Source organism: Fonsecaea multimorphosa (genome assembly GCF_000836435.1).
Source record: "Fonsecaea multimorphosa CBS 102226 unplaced genomic scaffold supercont1.2, whole genome shotgun sequence".
NCBI classification, from domain to species: Eukaryota; Fungi; Ascomycota; class Eurotiomycetes; order Chaetothyriales; family Herpotrichiellaceae; genus Fonsecaea; species Fonsecaea multimorphosa.
The window spans coordinates 1,784,690-1,801,429 of record NW_015971636.1 but is presented as its reverse complement, the minus strand read 5'-3'; the positions used below and the strand labels follow the sequence as shown (position 1 = coordinate 1,801,429).

General features: G+C 52.1%; 7 protein-coding genes across 7 annotated transcripts; 3 read left to right on the top strand and 4 right to left on the bottom strand.

Moving 5' to 3' along the window:
- Nucleotides 1-368: 368 nt before the first annotated feature.
- On the top strand, nt 369-2,065 carry Z520_01594 (uncharacterized protein; the record flags this gene model as incomplete). Its single annotated transcript, XM_016772110.1, has 4 exons — nt 369-589; nt 658-831; nt 885-1,524; nt 1,577-2,065. The coding sequence occupies 4 exons, from the start codon at nt 369-371 to the stop codon at nt 2,063-2,065; spliced, it is 1,524 nt and encodes a 507-aa protein (XP_016637249.1).
- A 62-nt stretch (nt 2,066-2,127) lies between these two features.
- On the bottom strand, nt 2,128-4,051 carry Z520_01593 (uncharacterized protein; the record flags this gene model as incomplete). The annotated part of the gene is made up of 5 exons (XM_016772109.1): nt 2,128-2,672; nt 2,733-2,956; nt 3,002-3,436; nt 3,489-3,791; nt 3,846-4,051. 5 exons carry the CDS (start codon nt 4,049-4,051, stop codon nt 2,128-2,130), a joined length of 1,713 nt encoding a protein of 570 aa, XP_016637248.1.
- A 735-nt stretch (nt 4,052-4,786) lies between these two features.
- Z520_01592 (uncharacterized protein) lies at nt 4,787-6,366 on the top strand (the record flags this gene model as incomplete). The annotated part of the gene is made up of 2 exons (XM_016772108.1): nt 4,787-5,372; nt 5,423-6,366. 2 exons carry the CDS (start codon nt 4,787-4,789, stop codon nt 6,364-6,366), a joined length of 1,530 nt encoding a protein of 509 aa, XP_016637247.1.
- Nucleotides 6,367-6,824: 458 nt separating this feature from the next.
- Z520_01591 (uncharacterized protein) lies at nt 6,825-7,115 on the bottom strand (the record flags this gene model as incomplete). The annotated part of the gene is made up of 1 exon (XM_016772107.1): nt 6,825-7,115. The coding sequence occupies one exon, from the start codon at nt 7,113-7,115 to the stop codon at nt 6,825-6,827; it is 291 nt and encodes a 96-aa protein (XP_016637246.1).
- Nucleotides 7,116-8,143: 1,028 nt separating this feature from the next.
- Z520_01590 (uncharacterized protein) lies at nt 8,144-9,916 on the top strand (the record flags this gene model as incomplete). The annotated part of the gene is made up of 4 exons (XM_016772106.1): nt 8,144-8,382; nt 8,449-8,562; nt 8,613-8,932; nt 8,991-9,916. 4 exons carry the CDS (start codon nt 8,144-8,146, stop codon nt 9,914-9,916), a joined length of 1,599 nt encoding a protein of 532 aa, XP_016637245.1.
- Nucleotides 9,917-12,231: 2,315 nt separating this feature from the next.
- Nucleotides 12,232-13,649, bottom strand: Z520_01589 (uncharacterized protein; the record flags this gene model as incomplete). Its single annotated transcript, XM_016772105.1, has 5 exons — nt 12,232-12,766; nt 12,841-13,029; nt 13,072-13,250; nt 13,306-13,395; nt 13,473-13,649. 5 exons carry the CDS (start codon nt 13,647-13,649, stop codon nt 12,232-12,234), a joined length of 1,170 nt encoding a protein of 389 aa, XP_016637244.1.
- A 1,504-nt stretch (nt 13,650-15,153) lies between these two features.
- Nucleotides 15,154-16,447, bottom strand: Z520_01588 (uncharacterized protein; the record flags this gene model as incomplete). Its single annotated transcript, XM_016772104.1, has 4 exons — nt 15,154-15,467; nt 15,524-15,745; nt 15,811-15,930; nt 15,985-16,447. The coding sequence occupies 4 exons, from the start codon at nt 16,445-16,447 to the stop codon at nt 15,154-15,156; spliced, it is 1,119 nt and encodes a 372-aa protein (XP_016637243.1).
- Nucleotides 16,448-16,740: the final 293 nt, after the last annotated feature.

The following is a 16,740-nucleotide window of genomic DNA, read 5'->3' as shown; positions in this document are numbered from 1 at the left end:
GGCTCCGCCATCCATAATGGATATACATTGACATGCTGTCTGCATCTGTTTCCGCAGGTAGATTATGTTAGGACCCATGAACCAATAGACGGCCAGATCGACCTAAGGCAATTCCGCGGGCAGATCCGATACAAGTCATATCCCTACGGCATGCCGAGGGAGATATGGTGATCGCGATATCAGGACCCGCGGCCTTGCCGGCCTTGGATAAGGACAACCTTGAGAGTGAGCACGCAATGCTCGAGGAAGATAAAGCATAAAAGAAGGCCTGATTCCACTCAAAATGTAAACAACGGATCGCAAACAAGTTAATAACATAACTACCAACCCTTTTCAGGCCAGATTCAATACCTCCAAGGCTCACCAGTATGGAGAAGTATCTTAACGATAAGCCCCCGATGACGAAGAACCAACCTCATGAGGTGGTTGAGAACTCACCCATCGAGGGAGAGGCACTGCCAATCAAGCCCCTTTCCAAGTCGTGGCTGACAGAGCTCCTTCTCACCGTCGAGACGAGTGGCATTCAGCGGGTGACGGAGGATGAACGACAGCAGAACACCAGCAAGGTGTGGAACGCGTGCACTTTCTGGTAAAGTTGAATCCCGCGAGTGCAAACAAGCAGAAGATCCAGACAGGACTCTAACTGTTTTTCCTTAGGCTGAGCGCGAACATGGCTGTGGCAACCCTTAACGTCGGATCCGTGGGCGGCAGCATGGGGTTGTCGTTCTGGGATTGTTTTGCCATCATCGTCGTGGTCAATGTCTTCAGCTGCATGATCCCGGCATGGACCGCAGGATTTGGATTGACGGGATTGCGCATGACGTCCTTCTCGTAAGAGCTCCGCCCAACCACTCTGATATTGCAAGGCAGGCTGACGGTCGCAGTCGTTATTCCTTCGGCTACTGGGGCAATCTTCTGGTGGTTGTATTCTCCATGGTCTCGACAACGGGCTGGAATGCCGTCAACTCCATCTCTGGGGCGTCCGTCTTGAATGCCCTCTCTGATGGGAAATGCCCGACGTGGCTCGGAGTTGTCATCATCTGCACCACTGTCTGGGTCATTTGTGCCCTCGGCATTCATTGGATCCATCGACTTGATGCTTTCCTCTGGATTCCTCCTTTCGTGGTTTGGTGTTTCACGGCCGGCTTCGGGGCTTCGCATTTCTCTGGAGACGCCGTCAAGTCACCGTCCGGAGCAAACGGCGCAGCGGCATCCCTTTCGTACATTGCACTCATTTTCTCCTTTGCCGTGTCTTGGATCAATTGTGCTGCCGACTATAATGTCAGGATGCCTGTCAACACGTCCAGAGCCCAGATTTTCATCGCAACCTATGTCGGAATCGCCGTTCCCACCATTTTGGTTCAGACCCTGGGTGCAGCACTGTATACCGGCACTGAGGTCAACCCAGAGTGGAAGTTGACGTTCAAGCAGAGCGGGATCGGCGGTCCCCTCAAAATGGCATTAGAACCGGCTGGAGGTTTCGGAAAATTCCTTTTGGTGCTCGCAGCATTGAGTGCCATTCCAGTAAGTCATCTTGAAGACTCTTGCTCAGGTTCATCGGGCTGACAATGGGTAGAACAACATCCCGAACAACTACTCTTTCGCCATGCATGCGCAAAACTTTGGTCCCTGGGCGGCACGGATTCCTCGAATCTTTCTGGTCACTCTTGGATTCATTGCCGCCGTCATTGTCGGTGCATGTGCTGCTGAATTCTTCAGTGATACTCTTCAGACATTCCTGAGCATCATCGGGTACTGGACAGTCATTCATCTCACTGTGGTTGCAGAGGAACATATCATTTTCCGGGCCGGTCGCTGGAGTCAATACAATTTGGATGCCTGGAACCAGCCCAGTCTTCTTCCTTTCGGCTGGGCGGCGATCGGAGCTTTTGGGTTCGGCTTCATGGGCGCAGCCCTGGGCATGAAAACAGCTTGGTATACAGCTCCCATCGCTGGCCTGATAGGAAGAAAAGGCGCTAATATTGGTCACGAGCTGACCTTTGCCTTTTCGGCAGTCACTTTCCCACTCTTCCGATATCTGGAGAGGCGGTACGGAGGCAAATAGGACTAGATTTTCTCACCTCTACCAATGATAGACAATGAGCAGCCATCAGCCAGACGCTCTCTTCATTTTAATGTTTCCCAGCCCGGTAAAAAGTCCCAGTTAGTCGTCCTCGTCGGTTCTGGCCCAAGTATATCTGGGAAGGAAGCCCAGAACGACATGTCTGCCCAGAAGTCCTGCTCCTCAGAAGTCACCGGCGACGGTCCTGCGAGAGGACGCAGCTTCTTGTGGAAAGCGGCAACAATGTCACCAAGCGTGAAGGCGGCGTGGCAGGAGAGACCGATGGACTTGAGCCAGGGTACAAGTGTCGCGACCAGCGAGTCCAGCTCCGCGATGTTGTGGGAGAGCGCCAACTGCTCTTCGTACATATGCAGTAGTCTACATAGAGTGACCGCTGCGAACGTGATCATGTGGTAAATGTGGTCACTGAGGTGCTTCGTGCGATCATCTGTTGTTTCCATAGCAAGCGTCATGATCGCAGACGAAAGACGCACCATCTCTGACAGTAGACTCTCTCGAACCCTTGCGGATCGAGTTTTCAGAGACTGATCGTAGGCAAGGAGCTGAGCAAATAGAAATCCCATTTCAAGAAACTGTGACCGAGGCTCATCTGGGTGATGGCTTGTCAGATTACACAAGAGTTGCCACTTCTCAGGGAATGTGCACCAACCTAGGACGGATTTCCAGTTCTGTCTCCACTGATGCAACGCAGATTGTGCCTTGGGGAGGTCGACTTCTGTCAGACAGCAGTGTTCGTACAGAATCCAGTACAAGGTGACTTCTGCCACCATCCGGGCTTCGAAATTTGTTGCATGTTCAGAGGACAGTATATCTCGGCACCTATCGACTTGCGTCCGACCGACCATGGATTTGCGCCTCGTCCCTACCGAATAGCTCCCAAAATTAGTCTCTCGAATTTGTGAAAGAATCAAAACCTACTGCAAGTGCACCAAACAAAGATGATTCCAGAGCCTCAATAGTCCGAAATCGCGCTTGGTGCTTGGAGTGCCATGGCTAAGCACATTTTCGAAAAGTTCACTCGAGATACAGTGCTGAATGGCGAAGCCGCTCAGCAGCCAGCTGTCGATGCTCAGGGGAACTTGGCCCACTGTGGTGGACCACATGCACAAGATGAGAGCTGCCTGAAAGAAGTCGGTACTTTGCGTGGTGGAGAGTAGTGTCGCGGAGAGAAGGGCCTTCGACTTTTCAAAAAGCTCTGGTGCTAGGCTCGAGGCAAGCTCTTCGTTGGTGTGTCGGACAGCGATAAGGCAACACGAACATAAAAGCAGTGGTGATCGTTTGACCTCATCAAGCAGTTTATCCGGAGATATCACAGTGTCGACGAATACCCAGCGACCATAGTGCAAGGTGAAGCTGTTTAGGAACATTAGCGGTTGCTTCGTAAATATTGAGGAGCGATACAAACATGCTTAGTAGACCTACAGCTTGTTGCGTTGACACAAGCCCGTCTACGATCAAGTCTGAGTCTCCAGCATCTGTTACTGTGTGGGCGCTGCGAATCGCGGATGGAGATTCTACGCCGATCTCTGTAGCAAGGTCTCGAATGACAAAGACGGGAGCCGCTGCCGTATCCTTCGCGATGCTTGGTGGTTCTGGCTGTTCATCGAGCGACGGGCGGGATGATGTGAAATCTGGCACAGTTTCGTCGTCTATATCGATCCCAAGTCGACCTAGGATAAGGTCCACGGCTTTCTCAAGGCGAGCAAGTCTTTGGAAGTCAGCCACATAACGATACGGGGACTTTCTCTTTCTTCACACAGACCTGGCGTCCTGCGTGCTGCTTGCCAAACCGTGTTGAGCTAGATCGTTTGAAGGTCTCGCACTTCGCTCAGAGGCCAATGAACAATGAGCACCCAGCTTCTCACACCTCAGACATGAGCCTCCTGCCAATCTAGACTCGTAACAGCGCGTTTTGAGTTTGCGACATCCACTACAAGCACGGGCGGCGCGTGGCTTGTTTGAGGACATGGAGCGCTGTGGTGTTTTGTAGTTCTCGGTAACCCTCCTTCAAGGACTGATAATGGGCATGATACCGATCAAAAAGCCTCTCGTCTTCAAAAAGAATTCACGACATTCGAGAAGCCATCACTCACATTGACAGGTCCAGTGGCAGAGACGAAGGGGTTGATATCAGCAGCACTCTGATTGGCCAAAGACAAAGCTCAAAAGTAGCGTCAGATTTGCCCTTTCGCACGCAAGATCCATTTCGATTGCGTGTTCAATGCTGTAATGGATCCATTTGGGCTGGAGTTGTATAGAGCATGGCCGACCTAGTGATCTGAAAGTAGCTCTAGCCATGGTCCGCGGGATTGATCCCTTTTAATACACTTTCTCCATGTCGGCCATGCTGAGGGGTGTTCCTTGACCGGGGTCAATCATCTCATGAAGCCTCAGAGCGGCATGGCTGATAGATCCCAAGTCAAGAAGGATTTTGCCGACAAGTAACCATGGAATTGATATTGGCTCATATGAAGGTGGAGCTGGCCTGAAGAACTGAGGAATAAATAGCAATTGAGTGACCTCCGTTGACATTCAACGGCCCTTCTGTCAAGCCCTGTTTAGAGCGGCATCACTTCTTTTCCAAAAGCAGGTTTCGCTGTCACGGAACATGCCCCTGCTCTCCCTGCGACTCCAAGTTATCTCTCACAGCCCCCGGTTGTCCACTTCCATATCGGTCTGATTTGTTCACTATATGCAATGACAATGGCTGCAAAGAAGACGGCACCCACAGATGATGAGCTCCTGGCACAGCTCGACGACCTGAGCACGCAGGCCTCAACGCGTGCCCCCAAGCCCTCAACGCGAACTGCCCGACAGGGACAACCAGCCCAATCGTCACAAACGGAACAAGACCTACTGGTTGAGCTGGGAAATCTAGCTCAACGACCAAGTAGTCGACCAGCCACTCCTTCTCTAAGACCGAATGTTCCTTCGGCGACGGGCAACAGAAGCCCCATGCGAACCTCAACCGCCACGCCTCCTCCAGGTCGGACAAGCGAAGAGAAGTCGAGCAGCGGTCAACGCAAGTCGGGTGATAGTACACGTTCGTTCCATCAAAGCTTCACACCAGCAACCACAACGACTGAAGAATCCGCAGAAAATGAATCGCAAACTGAGCCGGCCCCAGCACCAGCCAAAAGCGGCGGTGGATGGTGGGGTGGGCTGCTCTCGACTGCCTCTGCCGCTGTCAGCCAGGCCCAGGCGGCTGTGAAAGAGATTCAAAAGAATGAAGAAGCACAAAAATGGGCAGAGCAGCTCCGAGGCAATGTCGGCGTGCTCAAAGGGTTTGGTATGAACATCGTGTGTGAACGGGGTGTCACAGGCTAACGGCTACGACAGGCGGCGACCTCAGAAACATAGCCATGCCAACCTTTCAGAACATCCTGCAGACGATTGCTCCTCCGATCTCTTCACACGAGCGACTGCAAATCCATATTACTCATGACCTGTCAAACTATCCCACGCTTGATCCCCTTATCTACCAAGTCTTTAGTCGTGTCATGGCACAGGTCGAGGGCGGAGACTTGATGGTGGTCCAAAGAGGACATGAGGCCGGACCGAAGAGAGATTCGAGAGAAACGTCGCGACCAGTGGGCTCCTGGCATGATGGACCCTGGTGGAGGAGTGGAGAACGTCGAAGTATCAATGCAGTCAAAGGCATGGTTGAGGGCACCAAGCTCGTCAGAGCTTCTGCTGAGAGCTATGCCGAAGAATACTTTGGAAGCAAAGGAGGGGTTGAAGAGGCTGCCAAGCGAGCCACAGAAACGCTTTCCACCTCGAACCCGACCAGAGACAGCGAGATTTTCCTGGCCATCCAAGCGATCACGCAACCCGTGCCGACAGACATGTTTGCCGCAGCACCGAGTCTGGAGAAAGACGAGCAAGTGAAAGAAGCGAAGGAGGAGAACATGAGTGAAGAAGTCGTGTTCGCTGTCTATCTGCACGATCCCATTCATGGAATCGCCTTCCAAGCGGTCTCTCAAGCCATTCCGGGACAATGGATTGATTGGCTGGATGCACCCAGTGGCGGAGAAGGTACCTTGCCGGAGACTATCGAGGAGATTATTGCAAGTGGTGGTATCGATCCCAGAGAATGGGTGAGCGAGTGGGTCGAAGAAACGCTGAGTCTCGCGGTTGGCGTATTGGCTCAGAGGTATGTCGCGCGGAGGATGGGTGTTGGTGAGGGCGGACCTGCGAAAGGCAAACTGAGAGCTGATTTGGGTCAGCAAGCCATGGTCCAAAGCGGCGGCGGCGAAGCTGCTCGGGCACTGGGTGGAATGTAGACATGAGCTCTGTAAGCGTTACTTCAGTTATCGGGATCAGATACCAGGATGGGCGTTAGTGGTTTTCGAGGCTTCGAAGCCGATCTGCTGCATTGCTCAGTCGAAAACATCGACACTAGACTTGAGTGTAAGTCCCAATGTATCAGGCATAATCATCTGAATGGGACCGTCCACAGTGGACGCCGCCTTGATTGTGTCCTCTGTACCATCCAAGCATTCGCCATAGACGCAGTGGTGGCTTTTCTTTTGGACCCAGTTGTTGATCAGACACGAGCAATAATATCCTGGTACAGAATTGTACGCTCTCTTTCGCAGGCAGTCCTTGTAGGTATCGCCACCGGGAGGAGAACGGGATTGTCTTCGCCTCGACCGAAGTGGTAGAAAGAGTAGCCGGGCACATGGGCTTGCGCTCGAACAGAGCGATGATTTGATTTCGTGCTTCTTCGCACTTCCCAGTATCAAGCCTTCTTTCCGCCCCTCTTGCCCTCCTTTCCCTTGCTGTTGGCTGCACCTGCGCCGTCCTTCTTCTTCGCTTGTCCCAGCATCTCCAAATGTCCTGCACGCGCACCCAACATCGCCTCTGTCTTTGCAGTAAGCCCCGCGGTGTACTTTTTGTTCAACTTGGCTTGCTTCAACAACTTCGCCTTTTTGGGTGTGATGGTCCGCGAGCCTTTCCTGGTGATTCCTCCAGAGTTGGAGAGTTTCGTCGAGGGGGGCTTTGATGCTTTTTTGATTTGTCCTTGGGCCATTTTGCGGAGGACTGGCAGAATTGTCCTCGAGGCCGAATAACGACACGGCCGGGCGCGGGGCAAGCTCTTCTCAAGACGCTCTGACACAGACGCACAATTCGAGGATCGCAGGATATTTTTCGTTAAACGAGCAGAAGCAATTAGCGCCTTGGCAGACCGTTAAAGCCGCCGGTAAAATCGTTTGAGAGCGAAACGGCTCTATTCTGTCCGTTCGGTACCAGTATCCAGAACCTTGAAGGGTGCGGTCTGTGGCTTTTCCTGTGGCTTACAGGAAGCTTTGAGGTTTCGGCTTTGCTTCCTTTCTCGCATTTGAGTTGAGTTGACTAGTAAAAGCGACCATGGCCCACCACATATGTACCTCGTCCTTTTGACAAAGACAATTGATCAGCTCGCTGGCACTGGGTAAGCCATGAAGAGGAATCAGCCGAGAAAGGAGAACTCATGCCAATCACAAGGAAGACACGATAAGAGGCCATCTGGACCTGTGTCTGGAAGCGGGGCAAGGACTTCAATCTCCACCAAAGCGTATCTGCTGAACCGCAGACCGCTCATCACGCTCGAGCGACATGCACACCTTGATGGCTATCAAAGGGCGATCGAGAGTTCCACAGCCCGCATCTGACTGTCGACTGGGGCCGCCTCAATGCAGAGACAACTAGCAAATGCATTCGGAGGCGGGGCTCGGTGAGTGCTAGAGACGCCAGAGACAGCCAGGGAGGGCTGCTCATGCAGAGCTGATCCCTGCCACTTCTTGTCAACCCTGGTTCGCCAATTCGCCTCAATCCTCGAATGCCCTCCGACATGGCTCTTGCAGCAGCTTCCCACCTCTTGCTTGCTACGCTACTAGTTCCCAGGTCGGCAACCACCCGAACTCGCAGGAGTGGCATCCACATGTTCCTGCCAGATGCAAACCCATCTTTGTTCCTGATCAAAATCGAATCATTTTCAAGTGTACCTACCCTTTCGTCCAGTTTTACTTTTGCAGTGGCTTTCCTATCTATTCATTTGGATAGACGCACTCTTTCAAGATGACTCTAGACAAGGTGCCGGACGCGTCGCTCAGTGCTCGAGAGCTGGCTTCTTTTGATGGCGTCGAAGATGAAGGTTGCTACAACGATGTTGGTATCCTGGACAAAGGGTACACCACCAAGGATCAAAGGGATATGCAACGTTTGGGGAAGAGGCAAGAACTGATACGCAATTTTCGACCTCTTTCTGCGTTGGCATTCACTGCCCTGTTACAAGCGACATGGGAGTTCCTGTTAATGTGAGTCCTCGGCCTGCCAGTCATGATAGACCTGTCTTTTCCATCCACTTCCTGACATTCGTCTAGTGCAAACACTCAAGTTCTGGTCGATGGCGGCATTGCTGGATTTTTCTGGACCTACGTTTGGACCTTCTTTGGTTTTGGCATCGTCATGACGTCTCTGGCTGAGATGGCTTCCATGTATGCCCGACGTCTGCCAACGTGCTCAATCACTCTCTCACATGTTGTAGGGCTCCGACTAGTGGTGGTCAGTACCATTGGGTGTCTGAATTCGCTCCCCCAAAGTATCAGAAGAGTCTGAGCTATTTAACCGGTTGGATGTCGGCGTTAAGTTGGCAAGCTGGGACAGCCTCTGGCTCTTTCTTGACAGGGACAATTATCCAGGCTTTGATACAGATCAACAACGCGGACTACGACCCAACAGCATGGCAGGGGACGTTGCTGGTGTTTGCCATGGTTCTTGTGCTCTTTGTCGCCAACACCTGGGGGGCGCGAGATCTCCCTCTGATCCAAAACGTGCTCCTGATTGTGCATGTCTTTGGATTCTTAGGTAAGTTGACCTTTCCCAGGAACTCTGAGCCGGTTCAATTGCTAACGGGTAAATGCAGCGGTCATTATTGTCCTCTGGGTCATGGCGCCTCGAAACTCAGCAAAGGTCGCTTTTACTCAATTTACCAACGAAGGGGGTTGGTCTAGCATGGGCCTCGCTCTTATGATTGGGCAGATTTCGGCCATCTATGGATCACTCTGTTCTGACTGCACAGCGCACATGGCTGAGGAAGTCAAGGAAGCTGGTCGCAACGTCCCTAATGCCATGTTCTGGGCTTATGTGTTGAACGGAATCCTTGGCTTGGTGCTGATCATCACGTATAACTTTGCCTTGACCGACGTCGACGCCGCTCTGAATGACCCGACTGAATACCCTTTCATCTGGGTCTTCCGCCAGGCAGTGTCTACTGGAGGCGTCAACGCCTTGACCATTTTGATCTTGATCTTGGTCATTGCATCGAATATCTCCTTCAATGCGTCCACATCGCGACAGACTTTTGCCTTCGCCCGCGACAATGGCCTTCCGTTCTCTAAGTGGATCGGTGCTGTTCATCCAAAGCTACACATCCCGGTCAACGCCGTGACGTTGACCTGTGTCATCAGCTGTCTCCTGGCGATCATCAACATTGGCTCCTCGGCTGCCTTCAACGCCATCATCTCGGTCCAGGTGTGCGCGCTCATGTTCTCTTACATGATCTCTATTACATGCGTGCTGTACCGGCGCGTGTACCACCCTGAATTGCTGCCCAAGGCACGCTGGAGTCTCGGCAAGTGGGGTGTGCCGATCAATATCTTCAGCATCATCTACTCTCTCTTTGCGTTCTTCTGGAGCTTCTGGCCAAACAGCACACCCGTGGACGCGGAATACTTTAACTGGTCGGTCGTTTTGTTCTTCGGTACAATGATCATCTCTGGAGCGTTCTATGTGATCCAGGGTAGGAAGATCTATACCGGGCCTGTGGTGACTGTGGAGGGCAGGAACTGATTGAGTTTGTTTACACCTCGGGGTCATTGAGCTGGATGTTTCCAAACCCTTTTCACAGCTTTTTAGCCAGGAGAAGCCTTTGAGATATATACACAACAGGAACACTCCCAGCTCTATGTCTGTAAGGACATCAGAGTGTATTCCTGCTGATATTCTAAGACTACCACAGCAATGCAAATACAGACACATACTATGGTACGTACTGCTATCAGAGCTCCCAAAGAACCCAAAGAGGTTTTGGCATCTAGCGTGCGCCTCTCGGCAGGGGAAAAGGGGAAACCAAACCGATCGATGAGTGAGGACCCTCTCAGCTAGCAGCCTCATTTCTCGCGTGTTCTCTTTTCCGAGCTCGGCGGGTCACTCTGCTCCTCTTTTATTAACCTACCTAGGTAAAAGCTTGTGTACGAGTACTCGTATACCTTTGCTTTGAGTTTTCCCTTCAGCAAGCCACAGCGACCGCCTCGCATTCACATCGAAACAACCATAACGTAGGTATTCGTCCAGGAGAGAAGGAACGCGAGACATTAAAAGATGAGAGTTAAGCCATATTTCGCCAGTTAGAACGGGGAGCGTGTTTCTCATCGTCTGTCGTGATGATAGTTTGGACACGGCGGGTATTACCTTGAAGAGCTACAGTAAGCGAAAAGGTCCACCTCCTGGATGCCAAGTGCCAACGGTGCCTTGTTGTCTCAACGCGCAGAATTGATAGGGAACCAACGAGATCGAAGACTCCTTTGTTATTATTTGTCATTGTTTTGAGTAGGAATAAGGAGGGAACAGGCGAGTCTAGATCCTCGTGTTTGTTGTGGCTTGTATTTCTCTTTAGCTCAAAAGGTTAAAAACGATGAGGTACCAATCCATCTCAAACTCTTTTCTTTTGTTTCGACCCCACTTCATCAACTTGTTTCTTCTGGGGGTACCTACCTACCTAGGTACCAATGGTCCCTGCTGCTTCCATCTCGTCGATAGGCAGTAGGTACTTTACGACATGCCAACTAACGGCTAACCTCCGAGTGCGAGGTAAACTACTGCAAGTAGAGTGCCCACTTTGGCTCGAGCTCTTTGGTTGCTTGCCCGGTCGTTGCTACTACTAGTGGTGGCGCGGATGGAAGGAAGGATGCAAATGTCGCCCTATGTGGAGATACAAGGAGCCGGGGTATGTACTTACCTCTCGTAGGTTCAGATAAACTTGGTGGACATACGAGGTACCTCCCTGTTCATCCATCGGTCCTCCTGTGGAGCAACCTCTCCAAGGACCTGCTGTTCTTTACTGCTTGTGTGCAACTAGGTACGGGGGACAAGAAGCTTAGGCATAGGTATTCAATTGCCGGTGCAGTCCGCATAAGGAATCCGACAAGACGCCATCACAGGCAGGGGCAGAGAATACAATGAATTGCATCCATTGCCCACTGCCCTGCCTGCCTGGGGGAAGGCTCGGGGCCAGGGCAAATCCTGCGTCTTTCATCCAATATCAATGGGACACCCATATCAAATTGGGGGCTTGAAGAACTACCTACGCAATCACGAGTACCCACAGGCACTGCGCACAAATCGGCGACCAGAGCGAGCAGAGAGTTTCGCTTCGTATTCGACAACACCCTTCGCTGAGAAAGGATTCCCCATTTCCCCGAGACTAAGTAGGTGCTTCGACACTAGCAACATGGAAGCTTGTCAACGAATGAATGCGAAAAAGCTAGATTTACCGTGCGCAAAAGTGAGAAGAGCCCCCTGCGTGGCTTGGATGGACACAGCTGCGAACAGGGGGTCCCCTTTTTCGGCGAAATGTTGCGCGCATGGCTCGTATTCTGCGAAGGGGGAAGGACAAAGGTCGCAAGGATACATCTCGCTTGATACTGCCTTGCCTTGGCCTTTCATCCCCTTGCATGGGTTGCCCCTTCTTGCACCGTTTCAGTGTCTAAACGGGTACCTGAAGATAACGAGCTGTCTCTCCGCCGGAAGGAAAAGAAGAGCCAGAAAGCAAAGCCATCGATATCTGGGGACATCATTGAGGGTGTTCGCATACCATGGTGTTGCTTGGAGGAGTTCACATACATAGGTTCCTGTCATCGACTGTCCTGCCTGTTCAGTCTTGTGTACCTGTTGCTTGGCCGATCCATCGTGTCCGTACCATCCTATACCATACAGGCCCATTCCGTCCAGTCCGGCTGCCCAAGATCCTCGCCGTAGATATAGATACAAGTCGTGAGAATTCCAACTCTGTCGTCACAGCCCCAAAGAGATTCGTTCCATCTGTTTTGCAGAGGGCAGCGGGGGCTTTTCACCACGTCCACCAGGACGGGGCAAACGGGCGTTCTTCATCGGTCAGAGACCGATGCACGACCCTCGCTGAAGTTGCTCTTGTTGCTCTCCGCCTCTTCATACCGGATCGACCAATCCGTCTTGCGTTCAATAATCAAGCGCCGGCTGTCATGGCTATGTATGCTGTCACTCTTCTCGTGTCCGTTGCCGCTTCCTCTCTTCTCCCTCTGCGCGGCGGGGATTCGCGACGAGAACGTCGGCTGATTGGGGTCGAAGTTGATGCCATGCGAAGCCAGTCCGTTGGGGATGCCGACCTCGTCAGACCGTGACACGGGCTGCATCTTGAAGGACAGTTGTTCGCTGTTGTTGGTCGCGTAATTTTTCCCTGGATGGCTGGTGTAGTCCGAGTAGCCCATCGGCTTCTCGTACACGGCCATAAAGGGCTTGAGAACCGTTACCGACGCCGCCATCACCCCGTAGCCAAGCTGGAGCTGTGTGCAAACAATGGCCAAGGAGAGGGAGAGGTTGCGGTTATCCGGCAAGGTGGATGGATTGAGGTAGTAAAGACGTATTCCGCAGGCGGGAACGGCTCTAGCAGGAGGCAATTACACGTCAGAGAAGATACCAACAGCAGCCGCTTCATAAGGGAAGGGATCATCACTCACAGCAGCCGCAGAGCAAATGCAAAAACCACGGTGGCTTTCTGGACTTTGCTCATCCGCAAATCGCTGACCAGGTAGGCCGCAAACAGGACAAAGACCAGCTCTGTAATTGAGTCCGTGATGCCGATGGCGAGCCATCTGCCAAACTGTTCCCGAAAAAAGTCAGCTTGGAGGTACGTATAGTTTTGGTGCCTGGGTCGAAACAGTACCGGTGTAAAGAAGGCCCGCTGCCACGAGGAGCCAATGCTGATCAAAAGGATCGACAGGAGGAACCAACCACCGCAAAGCCCGATGGTGGTGTAGATCGCGATGACATGTCCCCGGTCGCGCGTCAACCGTAGGAAGAGGAAGCACACAGACAGCTTGGAGAAAAGTAGAACGATGAGGTAGAAGAAGTCGTTCGCAAAATAGTACTGGATTCCAAGTTTTAACACATCATTTGCTTCGACGCGGACCAGGCTTTCGTACCTTCTTAACCAGATCACTGTTCGGAGCATCGCCCTCGAATACTTTCCGTTGTCCCAAGCCCAGGTGAACAGCATAGAAGACGAGCGAACTCTGGACGATGGAGAAGACCCAGAGGGCCGTTAGGACCGTTTTTGTTTCCACCCTCGTGCGTATCCCTCCAAACTTACCGTGGCAGCTGTAAAAACGTGGTCATCCCACTTCCACAACCTCGCGGGAACCCGAATATAGATGCGGATCGCAAAGGAGACAAGGACGAAGGAGAGTGACAATGAGGTCAGAATGAGGATCAAGCCGGATTGATCTTCGGGAGATATAACTCCCAACGGCTTTGAGAAGATGGCCATTGGAAGCCGCCGTGTATGTTTTACGCACCAAAGGTCGCACAACCTTTTTTGTCGAGCATCCGAAATTGTCTTATTATTGTACCTGCATGACCATCTTTGATATCAATTCTGTTGAAGGGAACAGCGGTCGATGAATATGGGCTTCAGAGTATCAAACTCCGGACGCGGCACAGGTGGATCATTGAACTCTCTGGATGAAACCCCTTGTCCTCCTCACCGGGGTCAAAGATTAGAACTCTACAATATCGAGTTCCTCGGGAGTCGAGATTCACGAAGGGCGGTGCAGTCCCGAGCTGGAGCCAGACGCCACCAAAGCTATCAGCTGGTCCGAGAAGATGGCAGCATGGGTCTAAAGAAAGCTCCAGCAAAAGCAGCGAAGTGTGGGAGCGAAACTTAGGAATGGTACTGGTCCTTCCGAGCTTCCAAACCTTGTCCCAGAGCAGTTCGGTTGGTCGGCGACTAGAGGGACAGTGGCGGATGAAAGGTTTGACCGTTCAAGGGAGAAACCATCGATGCCAGTTCAGCACATCCTCTCCCAAACGGCCTTCCTCTCTGCAAGAAAACGCACAGGACCTTCCGATATTCCAAAGCCAACCGCTTGACACTTTGGTTCGCATGGCCACGGAAGTCCAAGAACAAATGGCAATAGAGTGATTGTCGTTTTGTCGAAGTTCAGAGTGCCATCGAGGGTTGCCTACCTATCGGTGCTCGAACTGACAACTGCCACGTCCTTTGGAATTTAGCTAGAACAGGTGTAGTCTCATGTACCAAGTGCTCAACATCAAGGATGACGCGCCGGTGCGCGCCATACACCCAGCGAGATGAGGTGACCGTGCTTGGATGAACCAAAGCCAATACCCCAATGATCGAGAGTATCGGGCTTTGAGGATCACCCCTGCTTGAGGTTCTGGCCAGGAGCAGGAGGGCGAGACCAAGCAGTAAAGAAGCAAAGTAGCGCTTACCCACATTTCTTTGGGTCGAGCATCCACTATGGAAGCCAGGAAAGGTCACTGGCCATATCGGATTTGTCTGGCTGCAGCAGGCATGGGATTCTTGCAAAAGCCACTCATCTTGCGATCCCTTATCCGCGTCGAATGGAGCAGCTGACAGGAGTGCGGCAAATGATTCGACAAAATGTGGAGGGGTTTTCGTGGCGTGAGGGAGGGATGTTGAGAAAAAGCAACCACTAATAACGGGTGGAGGTTGTTGGAGCTTGACGGGGAGAAGCTACACCGCCAACGGCCTAGCCAACAAATATGGGGGCATTCATTACACTTCTTTCGCAGGCTTGGAGAGGAGGACAATTTTCATCCTGAATAGGCAATAGAAGTAGATATTACTTGCCTAGCCATACCTAGGTAGCCAACGGTCCAGCGGTGTTCATCAGTGGAGAGCAGATAATCAGGGTGATGAAATCCCCAAAAATAAATATCATACGGACCAACACTGCAGCTCAAACCCATGGTTCTGCCGGCCCTTCACATATACAGTATTACAGCTTCAGTCATTTCCATGAGACGTCGAAGTCCCTCACTCTCTGGAAATAGATCACGGCATCCTGCAGCCACAGAGGCCAATCTCTCACCCGAGTCCTGCTTTCCTCCGTTCTGGGCATGAAGATCTGGCCACTCCTTCCCGCCAAAACCTGTTCCACGACCGCATCGCTGACGTTCGACGCTGGATCACATTTGATCCCGAGCTGCTCCAACTTGGCCTCGAGGGGTTTCACGATACCGGTCGCATGCCAGGACGGATGAACGCTGGTGGTCTGGATGCATTTGCCATTCTCGTAGTATCCTCGAAGCTCCGATCGCAGGCCTGTTCAACGAGTCAATTCGCTGAATGGTAGATCTTCGGGTGCACGGAGAGCTTACCTTCACTGAGAAAGAGTGCTGCAACCTTTGTACAGCAATAGTCGACGAGGCCCGGGGTTGCGTAGAAGCTGGCCATCGAAGCAATGGTCACGACGTGGCCTTTCTTCGCCCTCAGCATTCCGGGTAGGAACTCCTTGATCAGAATGAAGTGGCTGGCGATATTGACTTTGAAAATCCTGTCGGTCAACTTCGCATCACTGTTGATGACTTTGGTGCCGTTCGCTGCAAAGTTCGCTGGTCAGCTAACTCGCGCTCTGAAAGGATAGCACTTGACGGCAATTTCTCACCAATGCCAGCATTGTTAATAAGAACAGTAGGGTCTCCATGCTCTCTGCGGATAGTCTCCGCTGTCGACTCTATTGCAGAAAAGTCGGTCAAGTCGACTTGATAATAGTCAACGCCGGGAACTAAAGCATGAGAGTGAGCAGCCTATCTAGACATGGTTGTCAAAGGAGCTTTACGTTGCTTCAACTCCTCGGGAACTGGAGAGATATCGAGGATAACGACTCTCGCATGTTTCGAGAAGCCCTTTACCATCTCGTACCCAAAGCCGGAACATCCTCCGGTCACCACCACGAGCTCCGTCCTCTGGTCCCACTGGAAAGGTGCACCTGGCTTTGTGAAGACATGCCAGTTATTGAGGGCAAGTCTGGTGAGTGCCTGATTGAGCCTTCGGACGAGGCCGATGGCAAGGAGGTACTTCAATGACTTGATGAGGAGGACGATGCGCTCTGCGGACAGACCAGCGTCACCCAATAGTTTCAAGAGACGTGCTCGGTATTTAAGAGGCGCCCTGGTGAGCGCAAACAACAAAGTCCCGGTGAGCAGTGGTTCAGTCGAGGCACGGTGGATGAGACTGAAGGGCAGGGTGAGAGCACCCACAGCAACGCGGTTGGCGCGCTCGAGTGGGCCTGGTTTCGCCATTGTTCCGGAACAGCAAGCCACAGAAACTGAAGCGTGAAGATACTGATGGCAGGATAGTAATCAAGAAGATCTAGAATTTCGCAGCGATAAGTATATATATGAGCGAATGTCGAGCGGGGTTTCGTCCATGATCAAGTTGCCGTCAGTGCATAGCCGGCAGTCCAGGCAAAGCACAAGAGCACAAAACCCTGGGCCGCTGAGCATTGAAACAAGTGGTGACACCAGAACTTCAGTCACCCGCCAGTAGTACTCGGTGAAGAGGCAGAAGTTGCCTCGGCCGGTGTCGCGAAACG